Raw genomic sequence first — 24,218 nt, 5'->3', positions numbered from 1 at the left:
AAAATACCAAAGTCAACTTGTACATAAAATCGAAATTTTAGACCATTATTTAAAAATGTTTTTATTTCAATCAGGGAGACAATTAATAATTAAGAATGGATACATTTTATGTTAGCTCCCTTGTACTTTTCTTTAAAATTCTATCTATCTATCTATCTATCTATCTATCTATCTATCATTATCATCATCATCATCATCATTAGGGACACGTAGCAAGCATTCCCGTGGGGTCCCTGTTAATCTTTTGAGAGACTGATTGCTGCACTAAACAGATCTCGAGAAAAAAAATGCGGTGGTAGTAAAAGGATAAACCCTTGGCCCGGAGATGTCTTAGCAATTCTAAATTATCAGCTTCGATGCTGAAGGCCTATCATCATCAAAAATTTACTTTCTGTCCAATCTCAAGTCTGATGTTCTGTGCCCTCAAGAGACACATAAAATATTCTACACAGCCAGAATTCCAAGCATGCTTCTAGTTATTTTCCATGCCAGGGCAGTGTATGAAAGTACCATTTACATGCAGGACAAGACAATTTTCAAAGGTTGCTGGGACAAGTTGACTGATAGTACGGAAATACTGTAGTTGGAAACTAACAAAATGAAAATAACTTCTGTCTACTAGCCACCTCACATTCTATTTGAATGGACTACCAACTACACTATGGACAGTAAACCCCAGCTAATTATTTGTGACTTCAATAGCCATAATACAACGTGGGGTTACGATAATACCAATAGAGATGGAGAACTCATGGAAGAATAGGCTCTATCTCATGACCTAGCAATATTGAACAAAGCCAAAGATAAATCATCTTTTGTTCATGCATGCTGGATAAGAGTTATAACCCCTATCTATCATTTGTCACTTCCGAATTTAGACACAATTTTAAGAAATCTACAGAACAACCAATACCCAATTATTATCACTGTCTCATTGTAGTTGAGCTTCAACCAGTTGTCCAGCCTATCACCATCAAGCATAAGCCTCGATTCAACTACTGCAGAGCTAAATAGGAAAACTTTGCATTGGATATAGATTATAATATCGCCACAATCTCGCCTTCATTAAGTGGATATGCATCTTTTCAATACACTGTATAGCAGTGTGCAAAGAATAACATCCTAAGGGGTTGCAGACTGAACTATGTTCCTGGTCTCAATGACTCCAATAAGGTGATCTACGAGCAGTAAATCACAACCTACTTGACTTCAGTGAATCAATGTTGAACTCACTAAGAAACGCTAGGAAAAAAATGTTGGAGAGAAGTTGTCAGTAATATCGACATGACCCATAACAGCAGGACGACTTGGAAGATAGTAAATAAGCTGAATGCTATTAACCAACAACAGCTGGATCCTTCTCCAGAAGATATCTCACTACTTATGCAATTCTCTATCTGTATAAAAGCCAAGTACGTCCAAGGATGGAGTACTGCTGCCACATCTGGCCAGGAGCTGCTAAAAACAGCCTATCCTGCCTTGACAGAGTACAAAATAGACTTTGTGGCTTAGTGGGGGATGCCCCTTTCTCTTCCCTGCAACCCCTCTCCCACAGAAGAGACGTTGCGAGCCTGTCTTTGTTTTATCGTTATTTCCATGGCAGGCGCTCGTCTGAGCTCCAATCTCTGGTCCCCCCTCACCAATCTTACACGAGAAACACCCGTCTGGCTGAAACTACTGCTAATAATTTTCCCCACTCTTTATCTGTGCCTAAATCCAAACGTAGATTCCATGAGCAAAGCTTCTTTCTTAGAACTGCACGCTAGTGGAACTCTCTGCTGCTTACCTGTTTCCCACCTGACTACAACTTGGACGTCTTCAAGTCCAACATAAACAAATTCCTGACAAACCGCCCTCTTAAGTAAGACACTCTATCAAAACCCCCAATACTAATGATTACTACAATACTATCTCATTGATTACTGCACATGCAATAACCCTTATCCCTGAGTGGCCTTTGGGCCTTGATAAGTGGTGACCCCCATGTAAAAAAAAAAGCTAAGAATTGTATCTGTAAAAACAAATGTTTACACGAATTATTAAAAAAAGATCTGTTAAAATGAAATTTTTGTTGATGATGAAGAACACTATTAAGTTATCTGCATTAATGCATAAAAATCTGTTGAATTAATTTAATTTATGAATTTATGTAAATATAATCAAATGTTAAAATTTTTAATTTTAAAATATTATCCATAAGATAGGCATTTAGCTAGTAGACAGAAAAGATGTATCTAATTCCCAAACAAGAGACATTACTTTAACTTTAATTTTTGCTAATTTAAAAAATATCAAATTTGAGCCCAAGTTGTAGTTTTTCTCCTAAAATTAATTGTCTAGTACTTGAAAACAACCTTTTTCGTTATATTTAAAAAAAAAAAATAAATAAATAAATAATCACTGATTTCATTTTCAAAATAAAATTGTAAGAAAAAAGAGATTTTCTAACAGTAAGTTTTTTTTTTTATATATAAATGGATATGAAATCCAACCCTTTAAAATAGCAGACAATTAAATGATGTCACAGTCAATCACCATTTCAGGTGAAAACTACAAATTTACCCAAATCTTTCTTTGGGATTTCTTTGAAATAAATTGTCAAAAAAAAAAAGAAATTAATAACAATATTATTATTACTAATAATCATCATTAACAGCAAAACATACTCATTGCATTCAATAAATCAAGTGATAAATCGCAAGTTGTCCGCCCTTCGTACAGCCGAGAGGAAAATATTTGAAAAGTAAATGTATATTTTTCCTCCTTTATCTTAATCTATGTCATTGTTGATGTTTTGCAATTATAAATGAAAACGTCATTTTCTTGGTTTGAATTATTGTACTCTTGCATATAAAACAGATGAAATATGAATAAATGGTGAAACAAAATCCAAACAAACTATTAAAAAAAAAATTATTTGAAATTGTTGTAGACAGAAGGATTTTTAAAATTTGAACAAATACTTGAAAATAAACATAATTGACTGAAAGTAATTAAAATGCATTACTATAGGCTAACTATCTGATTATTAATACACTTCGCCATTATGCTTTCAGTTTTTAATTTAATTAAACAATTTCTTAACATTCAAGGTAAATAAATCTGTATTTCAGTCTTCCAATGAGGTTACCAAAGATAATTGTTTTTGATTTTCAGTTGGTCACTTAGCATCTGCTTGTGAAAAGGTCACTGCTTTGATGAAGACTGTAGATGTCAAAAGGTCCTGGTTCATCAATTAGCACTCTCCCCAGACTGTGATGAAGAGATTAAGATCAAGAGGGCTATTGTCTGATGCTGCTGGACAAGTCCATCTCACTTAGGAGCAAAGATTATTTCAACCAAAAAAAAAAAAAAAAAAAAAAAAAAATTTAAATAACACATCCAGCTGTTGTGTGTGTTTTTTTTAAGAACATTAATTATTTTGGTAAAGTGTACACGTTTATTCAACATTTCTAACTTCTGTGTTTTTAACCAGCATTTATTTTGAAGTTCTGGGCGATTTTAGTTTGGTGATATCAACCTTTAGTCTATGATCTGTCTCTCATCAAGATGGATTCTAAGGTTAAGCAAAAATGAGTGTCTAAAGTTCAATACGCTTTGCCCTGTATTGAGAATTAAATGGTATGGGACTGTGGTGGTCATTGCTCCTTTTCGAATAGAATTTAATCAATAATTCTCCAAAATGTATTATTGTTTTAATTTCTTGCCATCCACCTTTCTGACTCTGGAATGGATTATGGATTTCCATCCCATCCTTCTTTTCTTCTTAATCTATTTCTATCTCTTACTCTTACTTCAACAGGGGAAGGTTCTTCCTCCTCCTTCTCTCAAGACTTTTATCTCTATATCTACTTATAAACTGCATCTAGAAATTAGATGCAAAAGAGGTATTGTAAAATAGTTTATGTAAAATTCATAGATATGGGTTATCCAATGAAATAATTTGTACTATTATGCATAACGAGTAAGCATGAAGGCAATGAAGTCCCAAATTTTCAATTTCAGATTAATTTTAGTATTTTTTCAGTAATTTTAGCAATTTGCAGTGTCAAGAGATTACTTGCAAAAGCTAGAATTTAGTATTATGGTTCATAAAAAGAAACTAACAATGTATGATAATTCAGGAAATTAGCAAAAAAAAAAAAGTCTTTGCTTCAGATTTCTAGGCTGAATTCAGGAACTTAAGAAAATAAGATCTATCACATGTCTGTTGAGAATTAATAAGAAATAAAAAGGCGTTCATATTTGAGGCCGATTGAATTCCTATGATGTCAAGTGAAGTAAGGTGTAAAGCATTAATAAGTTTGATGTAAAAAAAATCGAATAAAGAAATCCATTTTAATGAAAAAAGACACAAGGAAAGAAGATTGCAGTGGGCAAAAATATACATACTGATTTCAATAAAGTGCTATTTACAGATGAATCAAGGGTAACCCTTAAAGGATGGGCCCGATGGATGGGCTTGAGGATGAGTTTGCAAGCAACATGACTGAAGACAATTGTTTAAACACCAACAAGGCAGCAATGGGATCATGGTATAGGATTGGATTATTGCTAATGAGCCTGTGAGTCCATTTAAAGTGAAAGACGAGGTTAAAATACATTCCAAACGTTACTGTTATTTTCTAGAGCAATATTTATTTGAATGGCTTTATAACCAGTCTTTAACCAAGTGTAGATCTATATGATGATATATACATACATACATACATACATACATACATACATACATACATACATACATACATATATATATATAGTACCCGTCATTGACTGGGTTAAAAAACAGCCTACAGAAAATGGACTGTGATTGATGAAAGTATTTACATATGCATAAGGTGTCTGCCAGATGGATCTCCAGGTTGCTCACACCATTCCAGAAGCGAGAATGCGTCGAGTGCTCGAGGATGAATTTGGAGATGTCCCAAGAAGATGAGTCAAAGTTTTTCAAGACTGATTACACAGGATGACTCCTGGGTCCCTCACTATGATCCAGAGACCAAAGCCCAGTCAATGCAGTGGAAGCACTTGGACTCACCACCTCCAAAGAAGGCAAGGGTGCAGCCTCCCGCTGGCAAGGTCATGCTCACAGTCTTCTGGGACCAGGACGGAGTAGTGATGACAGATTTCCTGCCAAAGGATACCACAATTACAGGAGCCTATTATGCTTCACTTTTAAGGAAATCAAGGGAAGCTATCAAAATCAAGAGGTGGGGCAAGATCAGCAAAGGACCCTCCTCCTGCAGGACAATGCTCTGGTCCACAACTCGCATGGCGCCAGATCAGAGGCCGCCCCTCGTAGGTTTTGATACTCCAAAATTTTACCCTCACCCCTTTTAAAAAACCTTGTTAAACTTTGTGACACATTTACATTCTATGGAGGTCAGATGTGAACGAACACCCAATAATTTTATTATACCATATTTTTTCAAACTTAAACATAATTATCAAAGTATACTTACGCAAATAAATATGAAAAGTCTTTGTTAAAGTTTTTGCTATATTTCCATGGAGTACAGGCGCGAACGAACACCCAATAATTTTATTATACCATCCCTATTTAAGTTGAAACATACTTATCAAAGTATTCTTATGTACATCTATATCAAAAACAGTTGTAAATGTTTTTTTTTTCATTTTTTATTTCCATACTTTGGGGGCCAGTCGCGATAGCAGACCCCACAATTTTTATGAACCACCATTCTGCCAGATCAAACATACCCATTCCTGATACTCGATACATCTTCTATCATCTATCAATCAGTTTTTTTAAAATAGTCAACCATATAGGAGCCTATTCGTGACCACACACACACACAGACGTTCAGCTTTATATTATATATATATATATATATATATATATATATATATATATATATATATATATATATAAGACAGCACACCAAGTCATGCATCAAAGTTTACTAAATCCTTGTTGAAGATTCTCTTATGGATTGACCTTCAAATAGCTGTGACTTAAATCCCATTGAGGACCTGTGGAGCATCCCCAAAAATGATATTTATTCTAATAGAAGGCAATTCAACAACAAGTGTGGTCTCTTGGAGGCAATTAAAGTTGCTGCAAACAACTTACCAGCTGCTAAAATTGCAAATCTAACATCAGATGCTGACTGCTAAAAGTTATTGAAAAGAAATGAGCATTTGTGCAATAAATTTTAGAAGGTTTTTTATAATTTTAAAATATATCTTTTATTTTTAAAATAAAATGTTTTCTTTCAAATTTTTCCTTTAAGAAATTGATGAATTTGTTCTAAAATCTTTTTGGTTTTTATTGGAATGCCTCCAATAATTATCGAAAATTGGTAATTGAAAAAATCTGATTAAAGAAAGAATAGCCCAACTTTAACACCCTTATACAGCCTAACATCAAAAGTGCATGTGAGAAGTTTTATCACTGCACAAGTAGAAGGGCCTGGCACATGAAATCAGGAGTAGTTTCTTTTATAAGGCAGAGGCACGTTCGAAATGAATGTTTCTGTTTAGAGCCCAACTGAACCATTAAACTTGACTTTTGTATTTTAAACTTTCATTCAAGCCATAATATAAAATAATTTATAGAATCAACAGTAGATTCTCTACAGTGCAATGTAGTCTACAATGTATTGTGGACGAAGTCACTGCAGGACGGCATGTGAAGTTTCCTCCCAGTGCACCCCGATGGGTCCTCGAATAGAGTAGGCATTCAATCGATTTGATTGAAAAATAGTTGATTTCACAGATTTCTATCACAATAAAAGTATTGGAAGTGTAAAATATTTATTTATTCTTATTCAATCTCGGGCATCGTCGAAGTCCTTGCTAGTATATTATAAATACATTTATCTTTTTTTTTACATTTTCATTACAAAGTATTTTTAGCAGCGAATTAATCTTTAACATCCGGTTCAGCCATCTTAGAATGGTTGTTTTCTTTTTCTGTTTATTAATCAAGTTCGTTATCTTAACTACTGAGAATTTTTTTTTTTTTTTTTTTTTACCAGATAACTAATCTTAAATGCCTTGCTTTGATTTCATCAGTTAATGTTTGCCATATATTCTGTTTCATTTACAGGGTCATGTTGGTTTTAACTCTTCAAGTTCCATTCATCTCCATTCTCGGTAAAGAAGCCTTGCTTAGTTTATAATTATAAAAACCAGATGGCCTAGCACCATTCACCAATACCTAGTGGATTCAGATTTCTTAGTACAACAACTGACGTTGATAAATTAATTACTCTTATCTCCGGCATTAAGATTTCCTGTTTTTCCAAATCTCAAGCTTTTTAAAATTTTTTTTTATTGGATTGCGTTTTTCTTTTAATGCAAAATAAATCCAAATTCATTTCATTTTATGACTTAAGAAAATCAAAGCATGTTTATATTAGTGCTTTCAATCCAATAATATTGTCACAAATCTAATTCAAGTGGTGTAACTTTACACACATTGACTTTCTTAATTGTATAAAATGGAATATTAACATATTTATGCATTGGTATAATAATTCTCCAAGTTCCAAATATCAGGTTTTCTCAGTCGGTCATTAATTACTTTTCAAAAGGTATTCATAACAATATTGTTTCGTATTACGACTAACAAGTCTGCAAAATTATGTTATTGCTGCATATTTAGTCCCGTACTCATCAGATGTTTACCTTAAAAAAACTTATAAACCACCATTTTAGACAGCTTACATGGTTCATTTAATCGACACACTCTGCCATTCCTTCTCACTTATGAAGATATTGCTTGGACTTTTTTTCAAAATTTATATAAAAGATCTTTTTCATTATAAAAACTTTATTTATAAGAAATTTTTAAAAAATTCCATTATGATTGGTATATAGAAACCGAGTAAATTTCAAGTAAATGATTAACCTATATACATATATAAAACCTCAGAAAATTATGGCTGGATGGGAAACGTAGGTTAAATCTTTGGTAATAAAATCAGTATCAGGATTAAGATATGCATTATGAACTTATAATCTGAATAGGTTAGCCTAGATTTAATTGTTTTTTTGTGTAATTAATAAATAAATAAATCATAAATGTATATTAGGAATTTGCCAAACTTAGAACTCTGCAAAAACATTAAAATATTGAACGTATTGAGTTACCTCCCTTTCAACGTTATGAATACATATTAGGATTTTGGTAACTTATAATTCAACAAAACCTTTAAAATTTCGAACGTACAGTTAACTCCCTTTCAACGTCTAAAATATCCTGTAATCGTAATACTTAAGAGCTAGGAACGAAAGAAAATAAAAAAATAAATTTAAATTCTTAATTTTAAATGAAGAATGAGATTGCACTGAATATAGAGTAATGTTTAAAAAAATTTTTTCCTTATGGAATAAGTTTTAAGCAAAACCTGCTTTTTGAAATGACACAAATAGGTTAGCCGGTATTTTTGTAAATAAACAAAACAGATTCCAGATAGGAAACTAACATAGAATCGAAACAATATAGCTGAAAACTTAGTTGATCCGTCCGGATTAAAAAATAATTTAAATTAAACAAAGAAATTTAAGAAATTAATGAATAGTATTAGTAAATCATTAAATGAACATAGGTAATTAGTTGTAACGTTGTATGATAATTCGACTGAAAAAATTTTTTTAAATAGAGATACGAAAATAGGTAAATATATAAATCTTTAAAAAAAACCTTTGGAAGGATGTGATGGAGGGAAAATATTTTCACATGTTTTTCCATATAAGGAAAATGGACTCCATACTGTTCATTGTTAAAGTGTTTTTTATTCAATACATCTGACGAAAGGCTGTTCTTGTGAAAATTTTCAAACGACATAATGTTTGAATTTGTCTGAATAGTCTTGAAACAATTGTAACTAACGATAAAATACACTATTTGTTGCTATCAATCTATTCCTTGATGTCTTGATTTTGTTAAAACAATATATATATATATATATATATATATATATATATATATATATATATATATATATATATATATATATTGTTGCCTTGAATTTGAATACAACCAAAATTCTATTAATTTATGCAATTTTATTATCCCCAAGCATAAGACCATAGAACAGATAAATCTGAAAGAAAAAAAAACAACAACCTCAAAACAAACAAACTAGAATATTTGAATATTATTGATTATATAGATAGAATATGAGAAAACTAACCTGAGCATAAAACTCTTCAAATACAACTTTGACTGTTTCTTTTTGAATTTCCCATGGCTTGGCACTAGCACACAGATCAGATCCTGTCATAGTAATTGAACGTAGAAGTTTCCTGTTTTAACAAATAAAACATTTTATTTATTTATTATTTATAAACTGGTATAGAGAGTGCAGATAGATTAACAGACGAAACAAAAATCTGTACATGAATATAAAAACGAATGTGTTTGCTTTTGTGTTTGGGAGCCTTCTGCCACGGCCACCGAGATATAGCCGTGCTTCTACCCTAATAGTTTCTTCCTACGAACTGCGACTTCGCCCTCCCTCCCTCCTTGTTTCCTGCTTCTCTAACTGTACTAACATGCATAAATTTTAGCGTAAAGTGAACAGACATCTCACTGCCCTACTTAGTGTGCCTCTGTACATGTGGTCTCTAATCCACAATAGCACCTAACGTCTCAGTAGCAATCTTTTGTCTTGTTTGTGGTGACTATGAAAAAAAAAAAAAAAAAAAAAAACGCCATTGGTTGTGACTATTGTGTCAACAGCAGTACTATTACTCTGTCCTGCCAGAAAGATTCGTCTACGATGTATCTCCAACAATAATGTATAGTATTTAAATTATGTTTCATCGTTACTGTGGCTCATCAGTATGGTTGATTATAAGATTCAAACCCTTGATAACAGTTTGAATCCTATTATAGTCAGACCCGCTGTAATGGCAATACATGTGCCCATGGATAACTATTTTATCTATAAAAAAAAACAAATATATATATATATATATATATATATATATATATATATATATATATATATATATATATACTAGACTTTTTAACCCGTTAAAACAGGCAAAAGTGATAATCCATTGAATTACAATCAGTGCTTTATGCTGAATTGATAGTTAAATATGGTTAAATTTTACATTAAATGCTAATCCCTAACTCGTAATCAAACAGATACTATAATACTTAGTTTGCTGCACCTTATTATAACAAAGATCCATAAAGAATTTCAGACAGATACAGCCAATAGTTTTCTAGAAAATTTCTAGAGTAAATGTGCTATTCAGTTCGTAGGAATTAATACCTAACTATGCCTTGAACGATACTATAATACTTAGTTCTCTGCACATTCTCATAAAGGTTAATACAAAATTTCAGCCAGATCAGACTAGTAGTTTCGAAGAGAGTAAATGTTGTATTGTGATGGCTATTCACTATTAATCTCTTTTAATCCCTAGCAGTGCATCAAATAGATACCATAATACTTAGTTAGCTACACCTTATTATAACAAAGGTTTATACAAAATTTCAGATAGATCGGCGCATTAATTTCCTAGAAAAAGTGAAATAGACAGACTAACAGACAGACAGACAGACAGACAGACAGACAGACAGACAGACAGACTAAGAGAAATATGATATAGATATGTAGAGTTCCCCAAAATGAATTGGGTGACATTACATATGTAATGGAGGAAACTCTCAAATGGCAAATGTCAGGTTAGAAACTCACATTATCAAATGATCAAATGATCAGGGAGCAAATGTACCAGAAGCAAAAGCCATGTATGTGATGTCAAAAACCTTGATTCCAGTAAAGCAACCCATACTTACAAAACTGTTTAAACGTTGTCTTAAGGAGAATAGCTTTCCATCACCCTGGAAAATCTCATCAGTATGCCCTGTATTTATGAATTCAGGTGATCGCTCATCCCCCCCTCAGTACAGGCCAAGAAGTCTCCTGTGCGTCATGAGTAAGTTGCTAGAATCTGTGTTAAATACAGAAGTAATTAACCATCTCAACAAAAATAACCTTCTTAGTGACACTCAATATGGTTTCCGTTCTGCTAGATCTACAGCAGATGTGCTTACAGTTATATCTCATAGGAATTAGCAAATCTCTTGACGGAGGTAACCTTTCTAAGGCAATTGCTCTTGACATATAAAAGGCCTTTGATAGGATATGGCATAAAGGTTTACTTCACAAGATCTCTAGCTATGGTATAGCTGGAAATGTCTTCTCAATTATTAAATCATTTCTTTCTGATAGGTTCATAAGAGTAGTAGTTTAGGGGCAAAAATCAGAAGTTCACTATTAATGCTGGAGTCCCTCAGGGGTCCATCCTGGGCCCAACTCTTTTCCTGATCTACATTTATGATCTTCCAAATCACATCCTTACATCATTTGTAGACATTTATGCTGACGACACTACCATTTATGGTAGCACATCTAAGACAGTAAACGACCAAGTTCTCTCCAATTCTCTCTCCTCTGATCTTGAGCACGTGGCACAATGTGGAAAGGAGTGGCTGGTTACTTTTAATGCATCTAAAACCAAGCTTCTCTCTTTACATCATCAACATTCTGATCCACATCTGGCATCAATTGAAATGAATGGCTCTCGTCTTCAGGAGGCCTCAAGTTTTGACAAGCTTCTGGGCTTGACCATTACTCCTGATCTTAAATGGAATACGTACATCAAATCTGTTGCCAAGGCCACTGGAAAAATGGTGGGATCTTTCTATCAATCCAGTAGATATCTCACTGCTGATGCAATTCTCTATCTATATAAGAGACAGGTACGTCCAAGGATGGAATACTGTTGCTACATCTGGGCAGGAGCTGCTAGAAAGGACTTGTCCTGCCTTGATAAAGTTCAAAATAGACTTCGTAGCCTCGTAGGAGATGTCCTTTTCTCTTCCCTGCAACCTCTATCTCACAGAAGAGATGTTGCGAGTTTGTCTCTGCTTTATCGTTATTTTCATGGAAAGTGTTCGACTAAGCTTCAGTCTATGGTCCCCCCTCACCAAACTTTCACAAGAAACACTCATCTAGCAGAAAACACTATCAACTATTCACCCCACTCTTTATCTGTGCCTAAACCTAAACGTAGATTCCATGAACAAAACTTCTTTCTTAGAACTGCACGCCTGTGGAATTGTCTTCCGTTTTCCTGCTTTCCGGCTGACTACAATATGGTTGTGTTCAAGTCTAACGTAAACAAGTTCTTGATGAGCTGTTCCATATAAGTTAACAAATTTACCAAATTTTCATTACTAATGATTACTATATTGTCCAATTTCTACTGTACACTCTTTAACCCTTATCCTCGAGTGGCCTCTTGGCTTTGATAATGTGGTGATGCCTATGTAAAAAAAAAATGACAACAAAATAATTACACACACACACACACACACACACACACACACACACACACACACACACGAAAATCAACTCAAAATTGGAAAATAGCATATCTTGTACACACAAGGGACTTAATATCCTTTCAGATAGAACTTTATAACAATAATAAATAATTAAAAAGGTTCATTCTAAGTCTTTAGATAAACCTTCCTAATTATTTATATATACAGGGTGACCCCCCAATAAACGTGATATCTCCATTATTTATTCACCGATTGCCCTTATTTTACAGGACATGGCGGAATCAACGATCGTGAGTACACCAAGAACCCAGTGGGAGCTCGGACAAAGAATACACTGTGTTAAATTTCGTTTAGACAAAACACTAAGAAACGGGGCCCTAATTAGAGTTGAGGCCCGTTTTTTGGGTCACCCCATATATATATATATATATATATATATATATATATATATATATATGGTAACCTACTACCTAGCTCTACCTATGTATTGAGCACTGTTGAAGTAAATACTGAAAAACTTTATGCATAAAATTATATCTTTGTATATTAATTAAATGAAGTAATCATTCATATATATATATATATATATATATATATATATATATATAATATTTTTATACATAAATATTAATTATCTTTTTCTGCAGACACTCGTGTTTCATGCTTACACAATTATCAGTGTAGGAAGTGATAATTCTTGTAGGTTCAAGAATTCAAACCCAATCACAAATTCACCTTTGACTTGACGGCCTACTATTCAACTCCTTGGCCACCAAGAATTATCATGGGAAAGGAAAGGGAATTAATAGTTCAGTCAATCTAGCTGATTTTCTAGCTGAACCTCAACCAAATTGCTAACAAAGGTTTTTAACTTGGACATTAGAGATGAATAACGTCTTTTTCAAATAAAAAATATTTTACCACAACTAAACTTGTCGGAAGGGGTCAACGGCTGCACCTTAAAAGATTGCTGCCGATTCTAGGCTCTTTTCAACTCAATTACTGTGAATTGATCTGCAAAAATAATAAATGTAGCAATATGAAATTGGATAAGACCAACAGTTTTCATAAAGTTAAATAAAATTATAACTTCTTATGCCTTATTTTTGTCTCTTTTGATGTATTATGCAGCAGCTTAATATTCTGTGATATTCTAATTTTAGGTTGGCCAAAGTGAAGTACTGACAAATATGCTATTTGAAACAATGAACTGTCCAGTAATGAAGAAACATTCAAAGTGAACGTACTGACAAGTATGCTATTTGAAACAATGAACTGTCCAGTAATGAAGAAACATTCAAAGTGAAGTACTGACAAGTATGCTATTTGAAACAATGAACTGTCCAGTAATGAAGAAACATTCAAAGTGAAGTACTGACAAGTATGCTATTTGAAACAATGAACTGTCCAGTAATGAAGAAACATTCAAAGTGAAGTACTGACAAGTATGCTATTTGAAACAATGAACTGTCCAGTAATCAAGAAACATTCAAAGTGAACGTACTGACAAGTATGCTATTTGAAACAATGAACTGTCCAGTAATGAAGAAACATTCAAAGTGAAGTACTGACAAGTATGCTATTTGAAACAATGAACTGTCCAGTAATGAAGAAACATTCAAAGTGATGTACTGACAAGTATGCTATTTGAAACAATGAACTGTCCAGTAATCAAGAAACATTCAAAGTGAAGTACTGACAAGTATGCTATTACAAACAATGAACTGTCCAGTAATGAAGAAACATTCAAAGTGAAGTACTGACAAGTATGCTATTTGAAACAATGAACTGTCCAGTAATGAAGAAACATTCAAAGTGAACGTACTGACAAGTATGCTATTTGAAACAATGAACTGTCCAGTAATGAAGAAACATTCAAAGTGAACGTACTGACAAGTATGCTATTTGAAACAATGAACTGTCCAGTAATGAAGAAACATTCAAAGTGAACGTACTGACAAGTATGCTATTTGAAACAATGAACTGTCCAGTAATGAAGAAACATTCAAAGTGAACGTACTGACAAGTATGCTATTTGAAACAATGAACTGTCCAGTAATGAAGAAACATTCAAAGTGAACGTACTGACAAGTATGCTATTTGAAACAATGAACTGTCCAGTAATGAAGAAACATTCAAAGTGAACGTACTGACAAGTATGCTATTTGAAACAATGAACTGTCCAGTAATGAAGAAACATTCAAAGTGAACGTACTGACAAGTATGCTATTTGAAACAATGAACTGTCCAGTAATGAAGAAACATTCAAAGTGAACGTACTGACAAGTATGCTATTTGAAACAATGAACTGTCCAGTAATGAAGAAACATTCAAAGTGATGTACTGACAAGTATGCTATTTGAAACAATGAACTGTCCAGTAATGAAGAAACATTCAAAGTGAAGTACTGACAAGTATGCTATTTGAAACAATGAACTGTCCAGTAATGAAGAAACATTCAAAGTGAAGTACTGACAAGTATGCTATTTGAAACAATGAACTGTCCAGTAATGAAGAAACATTCAAAGTGAACGTACTGACAAGTATGCTATTTGAAACAATGAACTGTCCATGTCCAGTAATGAAGAAACATTCAAAGTGAACGTACTGACAAGTATGCTATTTGAAACAATGAACTGTCCAGTAATGAAGAAACATTCAAAGTGAAGTACTGACAAGTATGCTATTTGAAACAATGAACTGTCCAGTAATCAAGAAACATTCAAAGTGAAGTACTGACAAGTATGCTATTTGAAACAATGAACTGTCCAGTAATCAAGAAACATTCAAAGTGAAGTACTGACAAGTATGCTATTTGAAACAATGAACTGTTCAGTAATGAAGAAACATTCAAAGTGAACGTACTGACAAGTATGCTATTTGAAACAATGAACTGTCCAGTAATGAAGAAACATTCAAAGTGAACGTACTGACAAGTATGCTATTTGAAACAATGAACTGTCCAGTAATGAAGAAACATTCAAAGTGATGTACTGACAAGTATGCTATTTGAAACAATGAACTGTCCAGTAATGAAGAAACATTCAAAGTGATGTACTGACAAGTATGCTATTTGAAACAATGAACTGTCCAGTAATGAAGAAACATTCAAAGTGAAGTACTGACAAGTATGCTATTACAAACAATGAACTGTCCAGTAATGAAGAAACATTCAAAGTGAAGTACTGACAAGTATGCTATTTGAAACAATGAACTGTTCAGTAATGAAGAAACATTCAAAGTGAACGTACTGACAAGTATGCTATTTGAAACAATGAACTGTCCAGTAATCAAGAAACATTCAAAGTGAAGTACTGACAAGTATGCTATTACAAACAATGAACTGTCCAGTAATGAAGAAACATTCAAAGTGAACGTACTGACAAGTATGCTATTACAAACAATGAACTGTCCAGTAATGAAGAAACATTCAAAGTGAAGTACTGACAAGTATGCTATTTGAAACAATGAACTGTCCAGTAATGAAGAAACATTCAAAGTGAAGTACTGACAAGTATGCTATTACAAACAATGAACTGTCCAGTAATGAAGAAACATTCAAAGTGAACGTACTGACAAGTATGCTATTTGAAACAATGAACTGTTCAGTAATGAAGAAACATTCAAAGTGAACGTACTGACAAGTATGCTATTTGAAACAATGAACTGTTCAGTAATGAAGAAACATTCAAAGTGAATGTACTGACAAGTATGCTATTTGAAACAATGAACTGTCCAGTAATCAAGAAACATTCATCGTCAACCAGAGAGGAATCGATTCCATTAACAGAACTTTTGAACAAGGTGGAGAGAACAAGGTCAACGAGAAATGCAGACAGCATTTGATCAACCCGAAATACATAGAAATTGACCTAAAAACAGGCCCACCAATGATAAAATACCATCCCATGCAATCTGCTCTTTGTGTGTGTTTAACTTCAAGGAACATTGTCTTTTTTGTGGGTCTGGAGCAAAGTTTGATAGTAAAAAAAGAGGTGTTGATGTTTTCCATGTAGAAACCATTGAGTTTTAGGACAGAGTGCTAAAAGTTTGTGAGAAAGTCCAAAACAATGCTGGCTGGGCATCCACTTTTAAAGATAGAATAGATTATGTAGCTGACCTTGTTTCACAAGAAGCAAGTTATCATAGAACATGTTTTGAAAACTTTGATTCCGATAAAAACATCCTAAGGCATTCTCTTCTGCTGATTCTCCTAAGAAACAAAACCTTGCTTGACCAGAAAATTCAGAGAGAAAACAGGCATTTCTGGAAGTTGCTAATTATTTGCAGCCAAACGACGAGGAGAAACTCATAATTGTCGATCTTCTTAAAAACATGGAGGAAATTCTTGAGGACACTGGCTTTGAACCATACAATCTCTCAGACATGAAATCTCGATTGCTAGAACATTTCAAAGACAAAATCATTGTGACTGAAATTAATGGTAAACCTAATGTTTTTAAGTACAGCAAAATGTATTCTCCATGAATTCTATGCACAGAGCCGCTCAAGAGACAATTCAGAATCATAGAGACGGCAGCTAAACTTATCAAGAATGACATTAAAAGTATGCAGACAAGTTCGGAATATTACCCATCTAAGAATGATCTTGAACAGGATGCGATTCTTGAATGTTCCTACAATATTGCTGATCTTTCTCAGGAAAATATTTGCAAGCAAAGACAATGGTTTGAAACTTGCATCAACCGAGTAAGACCCAGAGTTCTTGCATCTTTGCAGTTTGTTTTGCCAGTGACATTCTGAATAAACATGGCTTCTCTTGGTCTTATTCGGAAGTTCAGAAATTCGAAAGAAGTGCTGCTCTTGTTCATGGCACTGAAACTCTATCCCTTGTTGAAACTGAATTTGTGTAGTTCGTAGCTGATAATATGGACCATAATTCAACAGATTTCACAGTATGGACATCATAGCATTTTTACGCCTGGGAAAGTTAAAGCAAAATCAGTTCCAAGGATTCAAGTCCTTTCATAAGATATAATAAGGGTTGGAAGGATCAACATCAAGCACCTAGATTCACAGCACACCAACAAACCACTAGTGGCATTTAAAGAGCTCCAAGCTGAGAAAGTTGTCGATTCCACTGCTAATGTTGACATCCTTTGGGAGGTTTCACTAATTTTACATCAGTTCAAACCCGCATGGTCAGGCCTTATGCAGTTATAAACATATCTTGGGAAATCACCCACAGTTCTTTTGCCAATAATCGACATGGACTCTGGTAACCGAACCTGCGTGTACTTAGCATTTATTATATTAGTGATTTAGTCAGGAAAAACATTACACCAATTCTAACATTCGATCAACCACTTTGGTAAAAAGCAATGACGATAGTCGAGTTCCAGTACCTTGAAATCATTTATCTTGTGACTTGGTGGGCTCCATACACGGATGAGCTTGCTGGGGTCAATTGGTCATTTGATAACAGGTTTTGGATTGCAAAAACTTTTTGAACCTGTGTTTGCTGAAAAAACAGTCAAGCACATGCTAAGTGGCGAAGCATTTCGTGCTCATTTCTTAGTTGATGCTGCTCTAAATGTTATTTTTAAGTGAAAGCCACATGTCACTGAAGATGATCAACTCAACACTAATGCAGAAGAGTCATTTTCTCAAAATGAAAACCTGAAAGAAGCTCAGGAGCTATTGAAAGGTCTCCCTGATGAGACTGAGACATTGGATAATGTTCTGTCATCAGAGTCTGTAACCAGGATTGCTCAGAGAATCAACCATGTGAAGGATGCGATGGTTGACCAACGAACAGCAAAATTGTTGATTGAATACCTTGATATACTGAAGATCCTGCAATTGTTTATCAAGACAGGAACTGCACTTTGGCACTGTAAGGAAAATGCTGCCAATATTCACTGCAGCAGGACAGCATCCTATAAGCAAAGTTTATCAGTGCCAGCATTCACTGAAATCAAGTTTACAATACAAGAACTAGCAGGCATTCACTATGGAACTAGTGACCAGCACCAGGAAGCTACTTCAGCAAGAAAAGAGAGAGATGTGAGGGATACATGGAAGCTCCTTGTGTTTCTCCAGACATATGGCCCTTTCACGGAAGATCCGTCTATTCAAAGCATCTCAAATGGAATTACTGGAGACAAAAAAGTGAATGTGGACAGAGCAAACTCTATAAGAGAGGCAATCATAGCTTCAATGGTTGGAGAAAATGTCCACAAGTACACTTTAAAAAAGGAGCAGGCAATTATATATTAGATGGAGTGATCGCTACTGGCTGGCTTGTCGATGGATCTGGTTATGGAACATGGAGAGTAGATAATACAGTGGATGTGTTATCGGCAGCTCCAGTAACTCTCGCTTCTCCTATTTTGTCATTCAGTCCTCATTCAATGAGTGATTTTTCTGACAAAGGGTGAAGAAAAAGCTGCTTAAAGGTCGGTAGTACTTGGTGACCAGTAGTCTGAGATGTCGGAAATTTTTCTGTCTCTATGTCTGTCCTTGTGGCCATGTCACTAGTAAGGGTGCTGGAGGTAAACGTTTTGTCTGGGCTGACGTTATCTGCCTGATAGTCAGGGACCCGAACCTTGGATTAACCACTAAGGAGGCTGTCCTATCAGCAGGCGCAAAGTACTGGGACTGCTGTATTGCCATTTGGTGAGTGGATCTGGACCATGCAGTAGTCTCTGGTGGGGCCTCTCGATACCATACTAGTGGGTAATTGTTACGGCTTTACCTTTTCGTGTGCTACAAAAAAAAAAAATTTTCCAGTCTTTTTCTCTCTTACTTTCCCCCTCTGTACTGCTCTAACCAAGTATGCTGACCTATTCCACAAATCCCAAAACCTCAACATGAAATATCTCCCGAATAAAAACTCGATTAAACCTAGAACCCCATCTTCCAACGTAGCCCCCTACTACCAGGTCTCCTTCTCCAACATCAGGGGTCTACGTTCTAACCTTCCAGAGGTTGAAACTCAATTACAAGAGACGAAACCGGACATATTCTTTCTAAGTGAAACTGGAATAGGGCTGACCACTTCCCTAGATGAGTTCATAATAAAATTTACCAGCTAAATCTGACATCCAAGATCGCCATGGGCATGGAATATGTGCCTACATTAAGGATGGCTTTCTGTGTGGCAGGGATATCTCTAATATCCTAATTTATCCTATATGTGCTTCAGGGTTGCACTTGCTTACACCACTGCATTTATATTTGCCCTCTATAGGCCCCACAACAGCGGAGTTACTATCTTTAAGAGCATATCTGAGAAAATAGACAACATACTGTCTTCACATCCCTCGGCTAACATCCACATATGTGGTGACTTCAACGTTCATAACGTGGAATGGCTGACCCATTCAAATAAGACAGATGATGAGGGGAGGTTTTGTCATGATTTTGCCATTGCTTATGACCTCACTCAGATTGTTCGCGAACCCACCCGTGTGCCCGATACACCCGGTCAATATGCAAGCCTCCTAGACCTTTTTCTCTCAACTTCCCCTGAACTATGTTTATGTTCCATTCATTCTCCTCTAGGATCTTCCGACCACTCTGTTGTATCAGTTAAGATAAAAACGAAATGTAAGAAGCCCCCAGACGTACCCCTCCACCGTACTGTATACCGATACTCTATGGCTGACTGGGATAGCTTCCGTACATTCATATCTGATTTACCTCTGCACTCCATGTTTAAAAAGGAAGTGTCCTCTATAGTATCAGATCTGACCGAATGGTTAATTGTAGGCATAAACCAATTCATACCATATAAAAAATTCCAACAATAACCTAACAGCCAGCCATGGTTCTCCCCAGAATGTGCTGCTGCTATTGCGTACAGAAATCACTTTTTCCATAGCTACCAACGTAATAGATGCACTGAGACTAAAGCTGCTTTCGGGACTGCCAGCAACCACTGTAAAAGAGTAATAAAAAATGCAAGAGAGCTATATGCCCAGTCTGTTAAATCCAAGGTAGCTGATCAGCGGCTTGGTTTCCACCAGTTTTGGCAAATAACAAATAGGATCCTGAACAGAAGTGTGCGTTCTATCCCAACCATTATCAATGGACCAGAGGTCATCTCGTCAGCGTCAGACAAGGCCAAACTATTTGCGAAAAACTTTGCAGCTAATTCTACCCTATGCAACGAAGGCCATCAACTCCCCATATTTCCTCCTATAACACAGAACAAGCTAGGTAACATACAAATATCCGTGCATGAGGTCGCCAAGCTAATCAAGAACCTTGATTCCAGTAAAGCAACTGGCCCTGATGGCATCCCAATTATAGTGTTAAAAAAAGCTTCAACCAGAACTTGCTCCCATACTTACGAAACTATTTAAGCGCTGCCTTAAGGAGAAGTGCTTTCCGACTCCCTGGAAAACCTCATCAGTATGCCCTGTATTTAAGAATTCAGGTGATAAGTCATCTCCCTCTCAGTACAGACCAATAAGTCTCCTGTGTGTTATGAGTAAGTTGCTGGAATCCATATTAAATAGAGAAATAGTCAACCACCTCAGCAGGAATAACCTTCTTAGTGACACACAATATGGTTTCCGCTCTGCAAGATCTACCGCAGATGTGCTGACGGTTATATCCCACAGGATTAGTGAATCTCTTGACAAAGGTTTCCTTTCTAGGGCAATTGCTCTTGACATATTAAAGGCCTTCGACAAGGTATGGCATAAGGGTTTACTTCACAAGATTTCCAGCTACGGTATAACTGGAAATGTTTTCTCAATCATTAAATCATTTCTCTCCGATAGGCTCATAAGAGTAGTGGTAGATGGACAAAAATCGGAGGCCTGCAATATAAATGCTGGAGTCCCTCAGGGGTCAATCCTGGGCCCAACTCTCTTCCTGATCTACATCAATGACCTCCCTAAACACATATTTAAATCATTCGTTGACATCTATGCTGATGACACGACCATCTACGGCAACACATCAAAGGCTGTAAATGACAAAGTTCTCTCTGATTCTCTCTCCTCTGATCTCGAGCACGTGGTTCAGTGGGGGAAGATGTGGCTGGTTACGTTTAATGCATCCAAAACCAAACTCCTATCCTTACATCATCAACGCTCTGATCCCCATCTGGCATCAATTGTGATGGATGGCTCTCGTCTGGGTGAGGCCCCGTGTTTTGACAAGCTTCTGGGTTTGACCTTTACTCCTGATCTGAAATGGAACACGTACATCAAGTCTGTTGCCAAGGTCGCTGGAAAGATGGTGGGATTCTTCTACCACTCCAGAATATATCTCACTACTGATGCAATTCTCTATCTATATAAAAGCCAAGTACGTCCAAGGATGGAATACTGTTGCCATATCTGGGCAGGAGCTGCTAAAAACAGCCTATCCTGCCTTAATAGAGTACAAAATAGACTTCGTGGCTTAGTGGGGGATGTCCTTTTCTCTACCCTGCAACCTCTCTCCCACAGAAGAGACGTTGCGAGCCTATCCTTGTTTTATCGTTATTTCCATGGCAGGTGCTCGTCTGAACTCCAATCTCTGGTCCCCCCTCGCCAATCTTTCATGAAAAACACCCGCCTAGCTTAATCCACTGTGAAAAATTTCCCCCACTCTATATCTGTGCCTAAATCAAAACGCAGATTCCATGAACAAAGCTTCTTTCTTAGAACTGCATGCCTGTGGAACTCTGTTCCGTCTGCCTGCTTCCCACCTGACTACAACTTGGATGTCTTCAAGTCCAATGTTAAAAAATTCCTAATGAACCACCCCCTTAAGTAAGCACTTCATCAAATCTCCACACTAATGTAATGTACTTGCAATAACCCTTATCCCTGAGTAGCTTCCGGGCCTTGATAAGTGGTGATCACTGTGTAAAAAAAAAAAAAAAGTTACACTTGGATCCAAAGTTTTGTCTGCAAACATGAAGGAGTTGAGACTGATCCATAATTCCTATTCTAGAGATTGTATGTGGTATTGAACCATCAACTCAGCAGCAGCAAAAACATTTCCAGTATGAGCTTTGTGATTACTCACCTGCAGTTTTTGATTATTTCGGACTACTGCAAGAAGCAAAAAGAAAAAAAAACACCCAAAAAACAAACGGTTTTGGCAGACGCAATATGGGAACTGACTTTCCCTGTACAATCAGGTCCAAAGTCTTCAGATCCACAGTATCTCTTAGATGGCGAAGCACTACTTCAATGCCTCCCATCATAAAAAAGTCACACATTTGATGAGATCTGTACCCAATACTGCAGATATGTCAAAACTAGATATGGCAAAGCATGCATTATCTTTGATGGGTATGAAAGTGATCCATTCATTAAAGATGCAACTCACCGACACCAAGCAGGGGGCTCTGTTGGTGTTGATATGTCACTGATCCTTTTAATCCCTTTAATAGTGTTCAAATTAAAAAAGGATGTTTTCCTTTCTAACCAACAAAACAATTGTTCATTAACTTGCTGGAAAGAGTTTGGAGGAAACAAAGTGTAAAGTAGTTCATGCATCAGGAGACACTGACATATAAATTATGAGGACTGCTCTAGAACTGGCAAAGACATGAGAAACCGTTTTGATAAGAGATGACACTGACCTATTGGTCCTTCTATCATGCCAATAGAGATAGTGATTATAACATCTTTATGCCATAACCAAAGGCTAGTGCAAAAATGTGAAAGTCTGGAGCATCAAAGAAATGAGGAAATATTTAGGAGATATGGTCTGTCCCAACATTCTTTTCATCCATGCACTGCTGAGCTGTGATTCTACATCTAGTGCTCATGGAATTGGGAAGGCAACGTCTCTTTGAAAAGTGATGAACAACAGAAACTATCTCAAACTGAAGTGTTTGGCATGAATAACAGTGCAGAAGAGGTTATTGAAGCTGAGGAGAAGGCTTTAGTGTGTCTGTACAATGTTAATGATGAGGAAAACATCAATCATCTCAGACTGATGCGCTTTAAGGAAAAGGTTGCAAGAAGCTCCATGTATGTTTAGTCCAAATAATGGCCACCAACAAGAGCAGCTACGAAATTCAACAGCATTAAACCTGACAAGTAGGGATGGAAACTTTCAGATGGTAAATTACAACCAATCAAGACTGACTTGCCACCTGGTCCTGTTAATTTGTTGGCTATAATTAGGTGTAACTGTACTTCAGCATGTACTACAACAAGATGCAGTTGAAGGAAACATGGCATTCACTGTTTAAAATCCATCACAGCCAGATCTTGATGATGATATGCCTTTGACTAGTTCTTGATAAGAAATGTTCGTGATCTGTTCATGAACTTGTTCTATGGTGGTTATGCAAGAGCTTTGCCCCAGCATTCGACCAACTGACTATTCCTTTATTGTATTTATTTTGTACCTATATTTTATGAAATGTCAGAAATTAATGTGAAAATTGTTGCCTTGAAAAAGGCTACTTAGTCTGTTTTTGTACTTTTTATATTCATATTTGTATAAGATATAAAATAAGCATGAAAACAATGGAAGGGGCAAGTAATTTTCTGGTGTTTATTATTAAGCATTATAGCTACTTATCATTACACTTTAAAACACCAAGAAAATGTCAAGCTGGCTTGTGAAGGGCCCTGTGTTGGTTTTTATGCAAAAAAAAATATTTTTTATTTCTTAGTTAATAAAGTTTTTTTTTATCAGGAAAAACGTTTATTTTTGTTAGTAATTGTTAGGAATAATGGACATATTTGCCAGGAAATGTCAGGAATTTTTTGTCTCGAAATTTTGATATTGTTAAGGTAGATGGCAGCCGATGACCTCTTTCAGCAAGTTAAATTGTGGTAAATTTTTTTATCTGAAAGATAGTTAAAAACCTTTGTTAGCAATTTGTTTGAGTTCAACTACATTTTGACTGGGCTATAAATTCATAGCGATTGGTTAATTAGGGAGAGTA

The 24,218-nt window shown here is 35.4% G+C and overlaps 1 protein-coding gene across 1 annotated transcript in view; it reads right to left on the bottom strand.

The window, feature by feature from the left end:
- Nucleotides 1-24,218, bottom strand: part of LOC145259750 (putative 3',5'-cyclic phosphodiesterase pde-5) — a 166,589-nt gene that overhangs the window by 7,672 nt on the left and 134,699 nt on the right. The window contains exon 24 of the mRNA XM_080117462.1: nucleotides 9,165-9,276. Within this exon, the coding sequence (XP_079973588.1) occupies nucleotides 9,165-9,276 (112 nt within the window). The remainder of the gene's footprint in view (nucleotides 1-9,164; nucleotides 9,277-24,218) is intronic.

The sequence above is a fragment of the Euprymna scolopes genome, chromosome 3 (genome assembly GCF_053919585.1).
Source record: "Euprymna scolopes isolate OS-2025 chromosome 3, ASM5391958v1, whole genome shotgun sequence".
NCBI classification, from domain to species: Eukaryota; Metazoa; Mollusca; class Cephalopoda; order Sepiida; family Sepiolidae; genus Euprymna; species Euprymna scolopes.
This window is presented reverse-complemented; position numbering and strand designations above follow the sequence as displayed.